Here is a 19,883-nt window from a genome sequence, read left to right as displayed (position 1 = left end):
ACCTGTTGGAAATTTCCAACACTAAATACAACACTGTTGTATTCTCATTAATTATTACTAATTCTACTAATCATTGTAGTGATTAAAATTAACCCAACGTAGAGTTCACATGTACTAATAATTGCATCTGTACAATAAAGCTAGAATTCTTTCGCCACCCGACGCCAGTATTGCGTCAGATTCCATTGTAATAAACACATTTATATCCAATGTGTCTGAGAATTGAATTTGATTCTCTATAAACAACGGTGTTCTGTGTGATTATTAATTACAGATAAACTGATCCCTAACTAAAGCCAAATAGAGCGTTTATAGTTATAACTGTTATCTAGTAGTAAATTTAACGTCACGCGTGAATGCCCTGGAGAGACTTTAATTCATCTCCATTGTTCGTTTACTATCATAAAACTGGCGAATAATAATCTTTAACTCCTCTAAATAATAAACTCGTCCTAACCCGTGCATTTCAACCACAACTGTGAGAAATGATAATATTCACAATAAATAATTTGAGTAACAAACGCGGGACGCGGAGTGGGGCGGAGGAGACGCCAGTTCACGTGGTGAAGTCGGCACGAGGTGACGCGTACGTGAGCACACGTGACAACACGCTCACGACGAGACGCCATTACCCAGCCACCAGGGTAGACGCCATCAAGACCTCTAGAAGAAAGTCGCCACTGTGAGGTGTGAAGAACCTTTGCAGATAATACCTTCACTGGTGTCAGTGTCATTTACGGAACCTGTTAAATTTGGTTCTATGTAACTCCACGTGACCGGCCAGTGAAGCGCGTCAGTATCTAGGATAGGCTAGACCGGAGCCTAGGACGCGAATTTCGGCAAGCCTTAACTTACACAGTGCCCATATTAGCTAAGTATCCTTATCCTTATTTGATGCATCTTATAGGGAGTAGGTTTATAGCTGGGTAGCTTGTCGTGACGCCGTGCGACAACAACAAACTACAGGTTATTATTTTTCTGATGTTTAATCTCGTTTTCTTGAATATAGATTTCTAGTAGTTTAATTTGTTACTACTGAAACCAATTTGATTTACAGCGTGTGTGAAGAATTCTCCGAGCTGTCATTTCCCATGTTAATCAACTCCCAGTGTTCCATGACGAGTCCAGGGGAATCAGAAGATGAGTCGTAACTAACTTCTAGGGAATCGTCATTAAGCTAAGATTCCTTTGTATTCCTTGATTATTATCTGTACTCCTTTACATGCAGAACTCTGTTCATTGGATTAACATGTGTTTATTATACTTATTATTTCATGTTCGTAGTCTATGTTCTTTTTTGAAGATAAAGATAATGACTCTATAAATATTCATAGGATTAGATTATTATACATTGGACTGGTGAACGAACCACACTATTTCCTGGACGTACTGAGTTCCAGTAATAACCCCCCAATGTAGGTGTTTGAGGCTTTGATTCATTGAATTATACAGCCCATTAATTATTTCAGTGATCATATTCTCTAGTATTTTATCCATAGTTACTGGTTCATCTAGGAATTTGCTTAAGATCATATTTTCTCAGTTTCCCTCTTTTGCTATAAAAGCGGGTGGTCCTTCGTAATTGATTTTTATTACATTAATAATTAATATCTACAATCAAGCCCCAAATGTCCCACATTATGGTCCTTATCGAACTGGATAAACATAAATTATAATTATAAATACTAATTAGTAATAACTAATCCTTGTGTGACGTAGTCTAGACTAACCATTGTAATTAATTGTGTCTACCAACAGCGTAAACCATAGGTTAGTCTAAGTCACACCAATTCATTGCTACTTATACCTTATGTATAAGGTAGCACTCGTGGGACGCAGTTTATTGCCCACAACACTTAGGCCTACACTTCATACTGAAGTAAGAATCTTTAGGTCACCAGGAGCAACAGCTCATAACTTTATATTAATCACTAACACCAATTATGTGTTAACTATTTGGGCTATACAAATATTTCAATATATGACTGTCAGCAGACTGTCCATTATAGCCTGAATCCATGTTATAATTACTGATTCACTCAAATCAGTGGATCATTAACATTTTAGGATCCAGTATACTAATAAATTACGGATCCCATACTAGTTAATCATTACTAACCCTGATAACATTTTATTCCACAATTAGGAGTACATTCGGGAGTTAGATATTATTTACGGCAGTAGAATACTTGCCAAACACAATTAATTTTCTTGTGTTCATTTAATTTCTTATACACATAATTCTACTAGTGTATATTGTATAAACTATATAAAATACAAAAAAAACAAAAATACAGCACAATTATTTGCACATTACTGCACCACAATATAATCTTTGCCAACCTTTATTAGGTAGCAATTTAGGCTGTGATTGTGCTGAATTTGGCACAAGCATAGACTAAATAAATTTGTAGTTTCTTAAGTAGAAATTCTCACGACTAGGCTTGAGCTAGTTAGTGGCATATATATTATTCATTTTTGTGCTGACCCTATCATGGGTGGGATTAACCATTTATTGTGTAATTATATTTTATTGCATGTTTCTATGTACATCTTTGAGTGATACTGTAAGTTCACTACCCATCCAAGGCTGATTTTGAAGAGCTAAGCTAAGGAACACCTGTAGTGAGACCAAGGTACCACTCAAATCTTAGTTGCTTATTATTAGGTAGGTAGCTAACCTCTAAATGAGGTAAATTACAACCAGCCTCAAGAAAATACCAGGCTGTCAATAATTATACCTGCTCTACATCAAGGAGCAGACACCATAGCTGTACAAGTAGCTATATAAGCCCTATCAGGCTCAATTTACCACAAGAATGAATCCTCTAGAAAGGAATGCAAGATTCTTGACAACTCTTCAAGTTCGCCTAGGAGAACTGCTTATCAGATGTCACCACTGTGTAGAAACTAACCCAGGTGACGTCCACAGACTAGCAAGTTCCATAAGGAACGCTAGCCGAAATTATGACACTATAAAGACTGCAATCGAGTCTCATAGGAATTTACTCCAGGTCGGTCATACTGTCTCAGACCACTTATGTCTGACAGAATCTGATCTTGATAACTATGAACGTAGCGTTCAAACCAGGTTAGACCGATATAAGGAGGTGCTTGCGAGACAAGATATTCCCGAGTGGATAGATCAGATCATTAATAGACCTACACCCGAGCCAGCACTCAGCTCAGATGAAATACTTGAGCTACCTCAAGATGAGGAGAATCCTCTAATCAATACTGATCACTACACAGGATCAACAACTGAAGTTCAACCTTCATTTTCTAACCTCTCATCTAATACAACTTCACGTGATGATTTGTTTACAGAGTCTGATCAATTTTCAGACAGCTCTTCTCAATGTTCCCTGGATTCTATAAGTTCAATACATAAGGCTACTGAATTAACTAGCTTATCGCAAGAACCCAGAGAAACAAGTGAAGCTGCAATAATCAGTGGATCTGAACCAGAAAATGATAAAGCTAATGCTGCAGCAGCAGTCGAAACTGTAATCAAAGCTGAGGCTAAGCAAGAAGCCTTAAGCAACACAAGTAATGGTCACAATTGTTCACAACAGCCTTCTAAAGTAAGTGCTAACAATGAGAAGACTATTATAAACCTTGTGCACCAATTATTAAATTTATCTTCACCAGAACAATCAGTTGACTCTTTACAAGCCTTTAGTTTCCAGCTTGAGTCACTGATAAATTCCCTCAGTAAAGAGGTGGATCACCCAACTGCTGAGTGGATGACAAAAATTGTCATCCAAAGAAAATTGTCTGGTGACACACTTAATAAATTATATTTATACCAGAATGGTAATACCCTGTCAATGCAGGATATATTTACAGGTCTGCGCAATATGAGTAATCATACAACAGACCAGGCACTTAATGCTAAATCTGAATGCACCAAAACTGTACCCACCTCAGTTTCCTTACCTGAAACTCCTAAAGTGACACTGTCACTAGGTAACAAAGGTGCTAATAATCAATGTAATAACAATCAGTCAAACACTGATTCATCAGTGAGGCCTAAAGGCTCCACAGGTGCTCCTAAGAGACCTAATAGTCCAAAGAGCACTCCTAATAACTCCACAGGTGCTCCTAAGAGACCTAATAGTCCAAAGAGCACTCCCAAGTGCCTAGTAATGGCTCCCCAGAGTACACCAAGTACTCACATGAGAATAAATAACAAGCAAATGCAAGCAGCAAAACCATCACAACCTGCAAGTACTGTTTTACCTAAACCGGTAACCCCTAAACGAGCTGTAGGATGGGGAATGTGCTTGTTTTGCAATCAAAAACATTCTCTGTACAAATGTACTAATTACCCTAATAGAGACAAGAGTCAGACGACTCAAACAGTTACACAAATGTACTAGGTGTCTCAAATCACATAATGTTAATAGCTGTGAAACCCCACTGAACGCCTGCAATAGGTGTAGAAGGGGCAAGCATCATGCTGCACTGTGCAAATTAGTTAGGACAAATTATGTCAATCCTAGAATAGGACGTAGAGAATCTACACCAGTACAGTGCTACAAGGTGCGAGATGTGTACAGCGTAACTTCACAAGCATCTCAAGTGGATGCTGCTTTGCCTACTGCCCAACTTCAAGTGAAGAACAGAGGAGCCAAGATCACCACGCGTGGACTATTTGACCAAGGTTCCCAGAGAACTTTCATTACTCAAAGGGCAGCAGAGGCACTTAATTTGCAACCAATAGGACAGGTAAAATTAAACTTGTCAGGGTTCATGATAAATCGAGGAATCCATGAATACTCAGTAGTTCAACCGCTTGTACGACTAGGTAGTCATGCCAAGGCTGTCCAAGCCATTGTTGTAGATAAAATACCTTTAGACTTAAATATTAAGGGTCTGGGGTACACAGCCCACTTCCTGCAGGAACGTGAAATAAATTTGGCTGACAACAAGTTAACGTCTGACCGCCTTAACAATGTAGATGTACTAGTAGGAGCAGACTACTATTACCAGTTCATAACTGGACGTGTTAAACGATTGGGAATGAATATGCTCCAATCTGCAGGTGGCTACTTACTGGTAAAGCTCTGAATGTGAACAAGCCTAAGCCTGCCAACAATAATAAATTAGTCAGCAATAAATCAATTCTCCAGCAGCAAGCTAAAAGGAGAAACACAGCTGAGTAATAAACTCAGATTGAATGTAGTGCATTTAGTACTCGCCGAGATGTTTCATAGCTCTCAGTGAAAACCAATGGTCCGTACTCAAACAAGTACAAGTCACAGCGACCAAGCCATTGAATTCACTGCAGACCTAGAATTATTCTCGACAAGTAGTAATTGACCACACTCAGTCTTCCTAGGTAAATTGTAATGTTGGGCTAGAGAATCTAGTACTCCCTAGGTAATTAATAATGTTAGGCTAGAGAATCTAGCACTCAATGCCACTGGCATTTCCTGAATTTAGTAATACTATGAAGTCATCAAGCAACTTCTGTAATTATAAATTCGCTAGGACCACTGGTCCACTATACTTGCGCTTAAAGGTTTGCCAAGAAAACCTTCTTAATACCATGTTTTCTGCACTAAGAGTTAGTGATAAATACTTGCATCAATTTGTTTGAGTTGTTTTTCTTTCGTTTCTGCTTAATTAGTGTAGGAGCGCAGCACGAACAAACTTGCAAACTTACCAATATGTAAGTGAATTTACAGAGAACTAATAACCCGTGAAACGTTTAGGTTGGGAAAATGTTGCAAATTATCTTGAATAGGATTAATCGTAGCAGTAATTTAATTTCCAGCAATCTTAGGTTTCTCTTTGTTTAATGCATTATCGTTAAACATCAGCATTGTTAATTAACATGCTTAATATAGCTCACCTTAGAATTAACATAATAATATGAGTGCTTGTTCCCCATGCGCATACCAGCTCAATATTGCTCGCCATGACAATTGAACGCTTTAATGTTCCCCATGCCACGAGCCATGCTCGCCATGATAATTGAATGATGCAATACTCCACCTCGTTAATTCGAGCTCACTGTAGCTCACCCTGTTAACCTTGTTAACGAGCTCACTGCAGCTCACCCTGTCAACACTGTTGACGAGTTCAATATAACTCACCCTGTTAACTCTGTTAACGAGCTCACTGCAGCTCACCCTGTCAACACTGTTGACGAGTTCAATATAACTCACCCTGTTAACACTGTTAACGAGCTCACTGCAGCTCACCCTGTCAACACTGTTGACGAGTTCAATATAACTCACCCTGTTAACCTTGTTAACGAGCTCACTGCAGCTCACCCTGTCAACATTGTTGACGATTTCAATGTAACTCACCCTGTTAACACTGTTAACGAGTTCAATATAACTCACCCTGTTAACCTTGTTAACGAGCTCACTGCAGCTCACCCTGTCAACATTGTTGACGAGTTCAATGTAACTCACCCTGTTAACACTGTTAACGAGCTCACTGCAGCTCACCCTGTCAACACTGTTGACGAGTTCAATATAACTGTTACGAACCCGGATCCAGCGTCCGAGCACGGAGCAGTGACGACCGCGCCATCTGTGGGTCAGCTCCCGAAATCCCCACCAAATGGACGACGACACCTGGTGAGGACAAGGTGTACTGGCCACAAGGGCCAGTTTCCAGTCCTGTTCAGCTCACAGCACAGCCGCTGCTGACCTCTGGTGAGGTGGTGCTCAGACTACAACGCCATCTATGGAGTGGATACATCGGGCGTTTGTGTCTGAGCCTGTAAGTGAGATGTTTTAGTGTGTCCCAGTTATTGATGACGTGTCTGCTTACAGAGTCGACCTGGGACTGCTGTGATGGAAGTTGAGTCAGTCTACCCAAGGCAGCCGTCCCCATACCTTGTGCTTTGCTGTACCAGCTGTGAGTCGCCTCCCGGAAGAACACTGTGGTGTTACCCTGCCAGTGGAGTGGCAGTAGAAGGATTGTCTTACCCGGGACCGACTGTTGGAGACGATTATCCACTGGGGTATTGAGGACAGGAGAGTGATTTGTGGTATCACACGAGGCTCCTGACTAGGGCGCTACCCTAGTATCGCTCGTGGAGTGGCCTGACCAGCGTCGCTGATCCGGAACCTGCCAGCAGACCTGCTGGACTTGTGGTTGACGGCCTCCACGGCGGTGCCCCCAGTGGAACTGTGTTTTGGCTGGCCTGTGTTTGGGGTAGACTCAGCTTGGTCGAAAGATTCGTCAAGAGACCACGAAAGCACCGAGGACTTGGCACCGAGAGTTTGGATCCAGAGTCTTCAGAAGACGATTGTATAATACCCTTGTGCAGTGTTAATACCCCTCCCCCTGAGTAATCTTATATTATTTATTTGGTGATGGTAATAATTATAATCTTAAGTTTTTGCCTTTATTTCCCTTCCCCTTTAAGTTACCTGCGTCACGGATCTCATCCCTTGAAAGCCACTACTGGCTTGGGGCCGGATACAACTTCCTCTAATAACATCAGAGTACGAATCCCGTTGCGACCCGAGAGGGCCGTAACGTAATTGGCATCCCCAGCGGGATCCGACCCCTTGTTAAGTATGTTTGACAGGGGTGGTGAAGTGGCGTAATCCTTGTATATAATTTCCCCTGTGTGTGACGATTGTGACGTTATACGTCCTGTGCGGTGCTCAAGAGTGACTAAGTGCGATATTGTGCAGTGCGGTGCTCGCTGTGATTAAGCGATTAAGTGCAATATTGTGTAGTGCGGCACTCGGAGTGATTCAGTGTAATATTGTAGAGCGAAGTGTTCGCTGGGATTCAGTGCAATATTGTGTAGTGCGGTGCCCGAAGTAATTACGTGCAATATTGGCAAGTAAAGCGCCAGGTGCGATAAAGTGCAATATTGACGTAAAACAGTGCTCGGCGCATTAAGTGCTAACGTGTAAGTGGTGTGTTAAGTGCTAAGTGTTCCATCTGTGACAATGGCAGAAAAAGCTACCATCGATGATCTGGACGATGTTCAGGCTTTTCTGAACAGAGAGGACTGTCTTGCCAGATTAAAATATCTGAGCAAACCAGAGCTTGTACTAGTGAGCGCCTACCTGGAGATCAAGATCCGTGCCAGTGATTCCCGTGTGGAGATCTTGTCCAAGGTTCACCGGCACTTGAAGGCAGAGGAGAAACAGGAAGGCGAGACTCCTAGTACAAAGGAAGGTGAGGAAATAGCTTCCACGGAAAAGGAAGATAAGGGCAGTGACATTGACAGTGATGCAGGTGAGCTTAATATTAGCTTTCTTACAGTCAAAATGCGTGCCCTAGAGATAAATCGTGAGATAGAATGGAAGAAGTTAGAATTAGAACGAGAATTAAAAGATAAAGAAGTGGAGATGAAAAATAAAGAAATGGAGATGAAAGATAAAGAATTGGCGATGAGGCGTTTAGAATTAGAACGAGAAAGAGAGAGAGAAGAACGAGAAAGAGAAGAGAAACGAGAAAGAGGAGAACGAGAAAGAGAAGAGAAACGAGAAAGAGAAGAACGAGAAAGAGAAGAGAGACAAGAGAGAGAAGAACGAGAAAGAGAAAGAGAAGAACGAGAAAGAGAGAGAGAAGAGCGAGAAAGGGAAGAGAAACAGCGAGAGAGAGAAGAAAAAGAAAGACAGAGACAACATGAACTAGAAGTATTACGATTAGGCGGTGGTCGGAGGCCAACAATGGACACCAGCGGTTTCGATCCGGTAAGGAACATCAAAATGGTCCCCAAATTCAATGAGAGGGAAGTTTCGAAGTTCTTTGCAGCCTTCGAGAAAGTCGCTGCCTCTTTGGAGTGGCCAAGGGAGAATTGGGCCATCATGATACAGTCAGTCTTGACTGGGAAGGCCCAAATCGCCTACTCCACGTTATCCCTTGACGACTCCGGCGATTATGACAAGGTGAAGAAGGTTGTGCTCATGGCGTACCAATTGGTACCTGAGGCATACAGGCAGAAGTTCCGAAACCTGAAAAAGACCTCAGAGCACACGTTCACCGAATTCGCCACAATCAAGGAGCGACTTTTTCAGGAATGGTGTGCCTCTCGGAAGGTGGAGACCAAAGAAGACCTCGAGCAGCTTATACTGCTAGAGGACTTCAAGGATTGTTTGTCTGGAGACCTGAAGACGTACTTAGAGGAACAGCAGGTAGAGACCTTGAGTGCGGCAGCCACCCTGGCTGAAGAGTATATCCTGACGCATAGGCCTTCTGCTAAGTACGTCCCAAGGCACTACCAACGCCGGTTTGATAAACCTCAGGACGAAGAAGAGACTCCCGTCCCACGAAGCGCTAAGAAGACGCCCCCAAGTAGCCCTCGAAGGATGAGTCCGAGCAGTCCTAAACACCGGAGTCCGAGGAGGAATGTGGTGTGCTGGACCTGTGGGCAGAAAGGGCATGTAGCTGCTATGTGCCGCGGCAGAAGAGGTGGCGGCGCACGTAGGGAGGTGATGATGATGAGCTGTGTAATACCACCAGCAGGAAGCCAGTCGACGACGACGCAGGAAGAACCCAGATTGTTTTCCCCTCACACTTCAGGCGGGTATGTATCGAGTGATCATACTGGTAGATCAGTTGTAGTGCTCAGAGATAGTGGAGCAGCCCAGTCCCTGATCGTGAAGAGCTCGTTACCCGAGGGAGTAAGTGTGGACGGGAGACAACAGGTTGTCCTGGTTGGGTTTCCTAGGACGCAGTATATCGCCCCCTTAGTGCCAGTACATCTCGACTCGCCTTACTTAAGCGGCACATGTGCGTTGGCAGTAGTCGATACCCTCCCTGTAGCAGGGATTCACGTGATACTAGCCAACGACTTGGTGACAGATTGGAGCATCGATCTTCCCAGAGTCACGGACGAGTCAGCCAGAACAGCAAGGTCTGAGGTAACGACGGGCCGTGGTAATATCCAGGTAAAGACAGACCCGGATTTAAACATGTTTAATTTGTCCTCTCACCCGCAGATCGACAGTATTCTAACAGAGTCTCCCAATTCTTCTCCCGACAAGGAACATGTGGTTATGATGGCGAAGGCAACTGAGCATGAAGAGCGGTCTCGTGTGCAAGTACCCACGGATACCAAAGAGTCTGGAGCGGATGTGTACTTGTGGCATGGCAAGGTACAGCGTTCATTGAACTGGCCAGAGATTCCCCAGACGTCGGAGGTATGTTCAAAAGGTTTAGTGCCCTCTTCGGTCCAAACCAGGCTGATGGTTATAGCCGGCTATGGACATTACAGGCTCAGGAAGCTTATCCCTCAGGTGACCAAATGTTTCCTAGCAGTATTTTGTTTTATTCTCGTGTGTGGTCTCGGTAAGGATCAGTGGACGACCCGAAGGATGATGGCTCCCTTGAACATCGTGAAGAGATCCCAGGGATTAGAGACGTGTACTGCGAGTGTTGCAGTCGACGAAGGCACCTGGAAGGTGATGGTTGATACAGGAGGTACGACATGTGATATTATGAGTGACTGTTTCCGGCAGGTTGACACCCCCCGCGTGATTGCTGAGCCTCAATGCAGCATTATGCGGAACGTTGGTCGACCTGACGGTGGCAGAGCGAATGCCATCTTCAGTGTGCAAGCAGCCCTAGGTGCGGGCCTAGTAGACGAGTATGTAGTAAGTACTGCCTTGCCCACTATCGCTGTCACTCTGAATTATCAGACCCCTGTATTCCAGGTCCCTGTCTCCCTGAAGGACTACCGGACCGGCACCAGAAATGCCGTCTGTGACCAGCCATCATCGGTGTCACGACACAGGGAAGTGTCGAGTCGCCCCTCATCATGTCTACGCCGATCCTTACTCGAGAGAGGTGAGATGATGCCCCGGCTTGACATCGCAGTGGAGACGTGGACGATTACGTCAGGCAGGTCATCGCCTGCCAGTTCTGTGGACGAGACAGCCTCGCCGTTCCAGCTTACGGTATAAGTGAGTCCATTTGGAGTTGTGTCACCGTACTAATTTGGTTTGTAATTCTCTTTCTAGAAACCCAAACCAAATTCTTTTTGGTGGGGAGGTGTTACGAACCCGGATCCAGCGTCCGAGCACGGAGCAGTGACGACCGCGCCATCTGTGGGTCAGCTCCCGAAATCCCCACCAAATGGACGACGACACCTGATGAGGACAAGGTGTACTGGCCACAAGGGCCAGTTTCCAGTCCTGTTCAGCTCACAGCACAGCCGCTGCTGACCTCTGGTGAGGTGGTGCCCAGAATACAACGACATTTATGGAGTGGATACGTCGGGCGTTTGTGTCTGAGCCTGTAAGTGAGGTGTTTTAGTGTGTTCCAGTTATTGATGACGTGTCTGCTTACAGAGTCGACCTGGAACTGCTGTGATGGAAGTTGAGTCAGTCTACCCAAGGCAGCCGTCCCCATACCTTGTGCTTTGCTGTAGCAGCTGTGAGTCGCCTCCCGGAAGAACACTGTGGTGTTACCCTGCCAGTGGAGTGGCAGTAGAAGGATTGTCTTACCCGGGACCGACTGCTGGAGACGATTATCCACTGGGGTATTGAGGACAGGAGAGTGATTTGTGGTATCACACGAGGCTCCTGACTAGGGCGCTACCCTAGTATCGCTCGTGGAGTGGCCTGACCAGCGTCGCTGATCCGGAACCTGCCAGCAGACCTGCTGGACTTGTGGTTGACGGCCTCCACGGCGGTGCCCCCAGTGGAACTGTGTTTTGGCTGGCCTATGTTTGGGGTAGACTCAGCTTGGTCGAAAGATTCGTCAAGAGACCACGAAAGCACCGAGGACTTGGCACCGAGAGTTTGGATCCAGAGTCTTCAGGAGAGGACGATTGTATAATACCCTTGTGCAGTGTTAATACCCCTCCCCCTGAGTAATCTTATATTATTTATTTGGTGATGGTAATAATTATAATCTTAAGTTTTTGCCTTTATTTCCCTTCCCCTTTAAGTTACTTGCGTCACGGATCTCATCCCTTGAAAGCCACTACTGGCTTGGGGCCGGATACAACTTCCTCTAATAACATCAGAGTACGAATCCCGTTGCGACCCGAGAGGGCTGTAACAATAACTCACCTTGTTAACACTGTTAACGAGCTCACTGCAGCTCACCCTGTCAACACTGTTGACGAGTTCAATATAACTCACCCTGTTAACCTTGTTAACGAGCTCACTGCAGCTCACCCTGTCAACTCTGTTGACGAGTTTCCTATAACTCACCTTGTTAACATGCTTACCGAGCTCAATATAGCTCCCCATGTTAACGAGCTCACTGTAGCTCACCCTGTCAACACTGTTGACGAGCTCAATATAGCTCACCATGTTCACGAGTTCAATATAGCTCGACCTGTTAATGAGCTCAATACAGCTCACATTGTTAATTCGAATACATTTTTGCTCACAATTAGCTTAGTCCCTTACTTAGGTAGGTTAGAAATTCAAACCATTTATTTAGGTAGGTTTAGGGACTTTAGTTAGTGTCAACTGAGTACTAGCTTAATCTGTACTCACCATTAATTACATTTGACTATAATTACAGAGACTGATTTAATAAACTCAATTTCATGTAAAGGTTGATTTCGTATTAACAAGTTTACAGTGTCAAGCCTATGAGCTGCCATTTAATTAGCTCATAAGTCAGAATGACTAGGCTGCTAATCTCACTGTCGATTCAGAATTTTCCTTGATTTTATTTAATAAACTTTTCAGTTCTCTACTTTTCTATTATCTTAGCTAGTTAGCAAAAAAGTTGTACCATCAGTCAGAATGACTACTGCACGGCAGTGCACATTAAATTCAATTTCCTCATTTGAATTTGGGGTGATCATGATGCTGCGTGATGTTATTGTCTAGTAACTCAATAGTTACAAGTCACAGCGACCCTAGACAGTGACCTTACTGTGGTGTCATAATCTCCTTGATCTTAAATGACTAATAATACTTTACTGTATAATTATACAATAGTGTTATCAGTTCTTAGGAACTTATTCTGAGTTTGCCTATGATTTAGCAGCTACGTAATACACCATTACACGTCACTGCGACCCTAGTTGTTGAGTTTATTGTGAGCTTTAGAGGGTTCCTGATTACCGATAACTTAATCATTTAATGTTTCAATATTTAATACATGTTTCCACTAAGGGAAACTACAAGCCTATTATAGTTCTTAACTAAGAGCAAATAACTTTACATCCAATTTAGATAACTATGATGATACTGCGGTGTGATGTCAAGTAACAAACCATTACAAGTCACTATGACCCAAGACATTCCCTTCACAGTAGATTCTGTTGTTTAAATTGTGTGATTTAAATCTTTAATTATTGTGTAGGCTATAAATAACATTATTTATCTAGAGTATCTGAGAATTTGCAGACTTAGAGATTTGTAACATACACATTACATGTCATAGCGTCACCAATCTCAGATTTATTGTAGGCTTTCTTAATTATTAGCTTTAGGTAATTCATAATAACATGTTTCCTTTAACATGAAATTAGCAAGACTTAAGTTTCTTGTATGTCCTTGGCAAATACGGGACATTCGTTATGTGTGTACTAACATACTAATATACTAATATTAATCTCAACTTCGGGATAGGTGTCAGTACTCCACATTACACTACGACCCTAGAATCCTCCCCCCGGAGCTATGTTGGAAATTTCCAACACTAAATACAACACTATTGTATTCTCATTAATTATTACTAATTCTACTAATCATTGTAGTGATTAAAATTAACCCAACGTAGAGTTCACATGTACTAATAATTGCATCTGTACAATAAAGCTAGAATTCTTACGTCACCCGACGCCAGTATTGCGTCAGATTCCATTGTAATAAACACATTTATATCCAATGTGTCTGAGAATTGAATTTGATTCTCTATAAACAACGGTGTTCTGTGTGATTATTAATTACAGATAAACTGATCCCTAACTAAAGCCAAATAAAGCGTTTATAGTTATAACTGTTATCTAGTAGTAAATTTAACGTCACGCGTGAATGCCCTGGAGAGACTTTAATTCATCTCCATTGTTCGTTTACTATCATAAAACTGGCGAATAATAATCTTTAACTCCTCTAAATAATAAACTCGTCCTAACCCGTGCATTTCAACCACAACTGTGAGAAATGATAATATTCACAATAAATAATTTGAGTAACAAACGCGGGACGCGGAGGAGACGCCAGTTCACGTGGTGAAGTCGGCACGAGGTGACGCGTACGTGAGCACACGTGACAACACGCTCACGACGAGACGCCATTACCCAGCCACCAGGGTAGACGCCATCAAGACCTCTAGAAGAAAGTCGCCACTGTGAGGTGTGAAGAACCTTTGCAGATAATACCTTCACTGGTGTCAGTGTCATTTACGGAACCTGTTAAATTTGGTTCTATGTAACTCCACGTGACCGGCCAGTGAAGCGTGTCAGTATCTAGGATAGGCTAGACCGGAGCCTAGGACGCGAATTTCGGCAAGCCTTAACTTACACAGTGCCCATATTAGCTAAGTATCCTTATCCTTATTTGATGCATCTTATAGGGGGTAGGTTTATAGCTGGGTAGCTTGTCGTGACGCCGTGCGACAACAACAAACTACAGGTTATTATTTTTCTGATGTTTAATCTCGTTTTCTTGAATATAGATTTCTAGTAGTTTAATTTGTTACTACTGAAGTCAATTTGATTTACAGCGTGTGTGAAGAATTCTCCGAGCTGTCATTTCCCATGTTAATCAACTCCCAGTGTTGCATGATGAGTCCAGGGGAATCAGAAGATGAGTCGTAACTAACTTCTAGGGAATCGTCATTAAGCTAAGATTCCTTTGTATTCCTTGATTATTATCTGTACTCCTTTACATGCAGAACTCTGTTCATTGGATTAACATGTGTTTATTATACTTATTATTTCATGTTCGTAGTCTATGTTCTTTTTTGAAGATAAAGATAATGACTCTATAAATATTCATAGGATTAGATTATTATACATTGGACTGGTGAACGAACCACACTAGTTCCTGGACGTACTGAGTTCCAGTAATAACCCCCCCAATGTAGGTGTTTGAGGCTTTGATTCATTTAATTATACAGCCCATTAATTATTTCAGTGATCATATTCTCTAGTATTTTATCCATAGTTACTGGTTCATCTAGGAATTTGCTTATGATCATATTTTCTCAGTTTCCCTCTTTTGCTATAAAAGCGGGTGGTCCTTCGTAATTGATTTTTATTACATTAATAATTAATATATAGAGTCAAGCCCCAAATGTCCCACATTACCACCACTAACATCACCATCGTCACTACCACCCACACCACCACCACAACCACAACCACCATCACCACCAACGTCACTACAAACACTATCACCGTCACTGCCACTACCACCACTGTCACTACCACCGAAACCTCCACCGTCCCTACCACCAACACCACCACCGTCATTACCACCAACACCGTCACTACCACCAAGACCACCACCGTCACTACCACCGACACTACCACCGTCTCTACCACCCATACCACCACCGTCACTACTACCTATACCAGCACCTTCACTACAACCAGCACCACCAACACCATCACTACTATCGACCACTCACACACCATCGCTACTTCCACCCAACACCCAAACCACTATCGTCACCACCACCAACACCACCAACGTCACTACCACTCAAACCACCTCCGTCACTTCCACCAACACCACTACCGTCACCACAACTAACACCACCACCGTCAATACCGCAACCACCAACGTCGCTACCACCAACACCGTCACTACCACCAACACCGTCACTACCACCCACACCACCTCTATCACTACCACCCACACCACCACCGTCACTACCACCAACACCACCACCATCACTACCACCAACACCACCACCGTCAATACCACCAACACCACCACCATCACCACCACTAACACCACCACCGTCACTACCGCAACCACCACCATCACTACCACCAACGTCACCACCACCGTCACTACTCGAACACCACCAGGTTCACTAACACCAACACCATCACCACCACTAACATCACCATCGTCACTACCACCCACACCACCACCACAACCACAGTCACAACCACCAACACCACCACTGTCACTACCGACACCACCCCTACTATCACCCACCTCCCACACACCACCACCATCACTACTACCGACCATTTACACACCACCGCTACTTCCACCCAATCCACCACCGTCACTTCCACCAACACTACCACCATCACCACCACTAACACCACCACCGTCACTACCAAAACCACCACCATCCCTACCACCAACACCACCACCGTGACTACCCCTAACACCACCCTTGTCACTACCATCAACAACACCAGGGTCACGACCACCAACACCAAAACCGTCACTACCACCAACACAACCAATAACACCATCACTAACATCACCACCGTCACTCCCACCAACACAACGACCGTCACTACCAATATCACCACCACCCACGCCATCACCGTTACTACCACCAAAACCACCACCACCACCGTGATTACCACCACTGTCACTACCACCACCAAAACCGTCACTACCTCCAACACCTCTACCGTCACTATCACCACCACCCACACCACCACCTCCACTACCTCCAACACCACCACCGTCACAACCACTAACACCACCAGCGTCACTACCGCAAACACCACCACCGTGACTACCACCACTGTCAATACCACCAACATCACCCCCATCACTACCACCAACTTCACCACTGTCACTACCAAAACCACCACTGTCACTACCACCAACACCACGACTGTCACTACCACCACCATCACTACCTCCAAGACCTCTACTCTCACTTCCATTAACACCTCCACCGTCACTACGAAAACCACCACCGCTACAACCACCCACACCACCACCACAATAACTACTACCACCATCACTACCACCAGCACCACCACCGTCACCACCACCAACACCACCACTGTCACTACCACCAGCACAACCACCAACAATACTACCAATACCACCACCGTCACTACCATAAACACCAAAACCATCACCAACACCGTCACTACCACCAACACCACCAACACCACTACCACCAACACCACGACCGTCACTACCACTCACACCACCACCACAACCACAGTTACAACCACCCACACCAACACCTCCACCGTCACTACTACCAACACCACCACCTTCACTACCACCTATACCACCACCGTCACTACCACCGACAACCCACCCAACCACCGCAACTATCACCTACCACCCACATTCCACTATCATCACTATCACCGACCTCACACCTACCACCGCCCCTTCTACCAACCACCCACCCCTCCACCGTCACAACCATTCATACCACCACCATCACTACCACCAACATCACCACCGTCACTACCACCCACACCACCACCGTTTCTACCACTAACATTACCACCGTCACTACCACCAACACCACCACCGTTACTAACAAAACCAGCACCGTCACTACCACTCACACCACCACCGTTACAACCACCAACACCACCACCGTTACAACCACCAACACCACCACCGTCACTACCACCAACACCACCACAGTCACTACCAAAACCACCACCGTCACTACCACTCACACCACCATCATCACTACCACCACCGTCCGTACCACCAACACCACCACAATCACTACCAAAACCACCACCATCACTACCACTCACACCACTACTATAACTACTACCACCGTCACTATTACCTACGTCACTACCACCAACACCACCACCGTAACTACCACCAACACCAACACCGTCACTACCACCAACACCGTCACTATCACCATCACTACCATCAACACCACCACAGTCAGTATCACCACCAACACCACCACCGTCACTACCACCAACACCGTCACTACCACCAAGACCACCACCATCACTACCATGCACATCACCACAGTCAGTATCACCACCAACACCAACACCGTCACTACCACCAACACCGTCACTACCACCAACACCAGCACAGTCACTATGTCACTATCAACACCACCTCAACCAATGTCACTACCACCCCTGTAACTACCACCACCACATCCACTATTAACACCACCGTCACTACCACCACAGTCACAACCACCAACATCACCACAGTCTCCACCAACACCTCCATTACCACCCACACCACCTCCGTCGCCACCAGCAACACCACCACCGTTACTACCAATAAAACTACCACCACCACCACCGTCACTACTGCCATCACCACCACAGTCACAACCACCAACACCACCACAGTCTCTACCAACACCACCACTACCACCCAGACGACCTCCGTCACCACCACCAACACCACCACCGTCACTACCACTATAACTGCTACCACCATCACCGTCACTAACAACACTACCACCATCACTACCACCAACACCACCAAAGTCACTATGAAAACCACCAACACCACCATCACCACCGTCACTACCACCAATACCACCACAGTCACTACCACCAACACCGCCACCGTCACTACCAGCATTACAACTGTAACTACCACTAACACGACCACCAACACAAACACCGTCATTATCACTACCACCGTCACTATCATCCACCACCCAGACACCACCACCATCACTACCACAGACCACTTACACACCACCGCTTCCTCCACCTACCACCCACACCACCACTATCACTACCACCGACGACTCACACACCACCGCCACTTCCACCCACCACCGTCATTATCAACACCACCAGCGTCACTACCACCAACACCACCGAAGTAACTACTGCCACCACCACCGTCACTACCACCCACACCACCACCGTCACTACCACCAACACCACCACCGTCACTACCACCAACACCATCACCGTCATTACCACCAACACTACCAGCGTCACTACTACCACCACCACCGTCCTTATCCCCATCACTACCACAACCACCTTTACTTCCACCAACACCACTACCGTCACTACCACTTACTACTCCTACAACCACCCCACTATCACCCACCACCCACACACCACCACCATCTCTACCACCGACCACTCACACACCACCACCGACTCAACCACCGTTACCACTTCCAACACCACCTCTGTCACCACTACCATCACTTCCACCGTCACTACCAACACCACAACCGTCACCAGTACCAACACCTCCAGAGAGAACACTACCAAAAGTAACACTCTCACTACCACAAACACCACCACTACCACCAACACTATCACCCAAACCACCACCATCACTACCACCAACACCATCACAACCACCAACACCACCACAGTCACAACCACCCACACCACCATAAACACCACCACCATCACTATCACCAACACAGTCTCCTCCAACACCACCACTACCACCAACACCACCACGGTCACTACCACCACTGTTGGAAATTTCCAACACTAATACAATACTATTGTATTATTATAAACTAGTACTAAAATATACTAATTACTGTAGTTACTAAAATTTACTAACAGTAGGGTTCACATGAACTAATTATTATATCTGTATAAGAATACTGGAAGTCTTACGAAACCAAGCACCAATATTGCGTCAGATTCTACCTAGTTAAACACATTTATATCCAGTGTGTTAGAGAATTGAAGGTGATTCTCTAAAATCATCAGTATTCCGTGTGATAATTATTTACGGATAACATAACTCCCAAATAATTCCAAATCGAGAGTTTTTACTTACAATTGTTATCAAGTAATAAATTTACCGTCACGCGTGAATACCATGGAGAAAACTAAAATCTTCTCCATTTCTTGTTTACTACCATAAGACGAGAAAGTAATAATATTTAACTCCCTAGAATTACAACCTAGTCTTTATTAAAGCATTTTAGCCACAACTGCGCGAAATAATATTATTCGTGATAAATAATTTCTGTGGCGAATGCGGGACGCGAGCGGGGAGGGAGACGCCATTGTGATTTGTGGCTCGAGGAGGACAAGACGCTAG

At 44.6% G+C, this 19,883-nt stretch overlaps 1 protein-coding gene across 1 annotated transcript; it reads right to left on the bottom strand.

The window, feature by feature from the left end:
* Positions 1 to 16,112: 16,112 nt before the first annotated feature.
* On the bottom strand, positions 16,113 to 18,479 carry LOC138365786 (loricrin-like). Its single transcript, XM_069326242.1, has 2 exons — positions 18,298 to 18,479; positions 16,113 to 17,037 (listed from the first exon to the last, which is right to left on the bottom strand). Exons 1-2 carry the CDS (start codon positions 18,477 to 18,479, stop codon positions 16,113 to 16,115), a joined length of 1,107 nt encoding a protein of 368 aa, XP_069182343.1.
* Positions 18,480 to 19,883: the final 1,404 nt, after the last annotated feature.

This window comes from Procambarus clarkii, chromosome 2 (genome assembly GCF_040958095.1).
Source record: "Procambarus clarkii isolate CNS0578487 chromosome 2, FALCON_Pclarkii_2.0, whole genome shotgun sequence".
Classification (NCBI taxonomy): Eukaryota; Metazoa; Arthropoda; class Malacostraca; order Decapoda; family Cambaridae; genus Procambarus; species Procambarus clarkii.
This window is presented reverse-complemented; position numbering and strand designations above follow the sequence as displayed.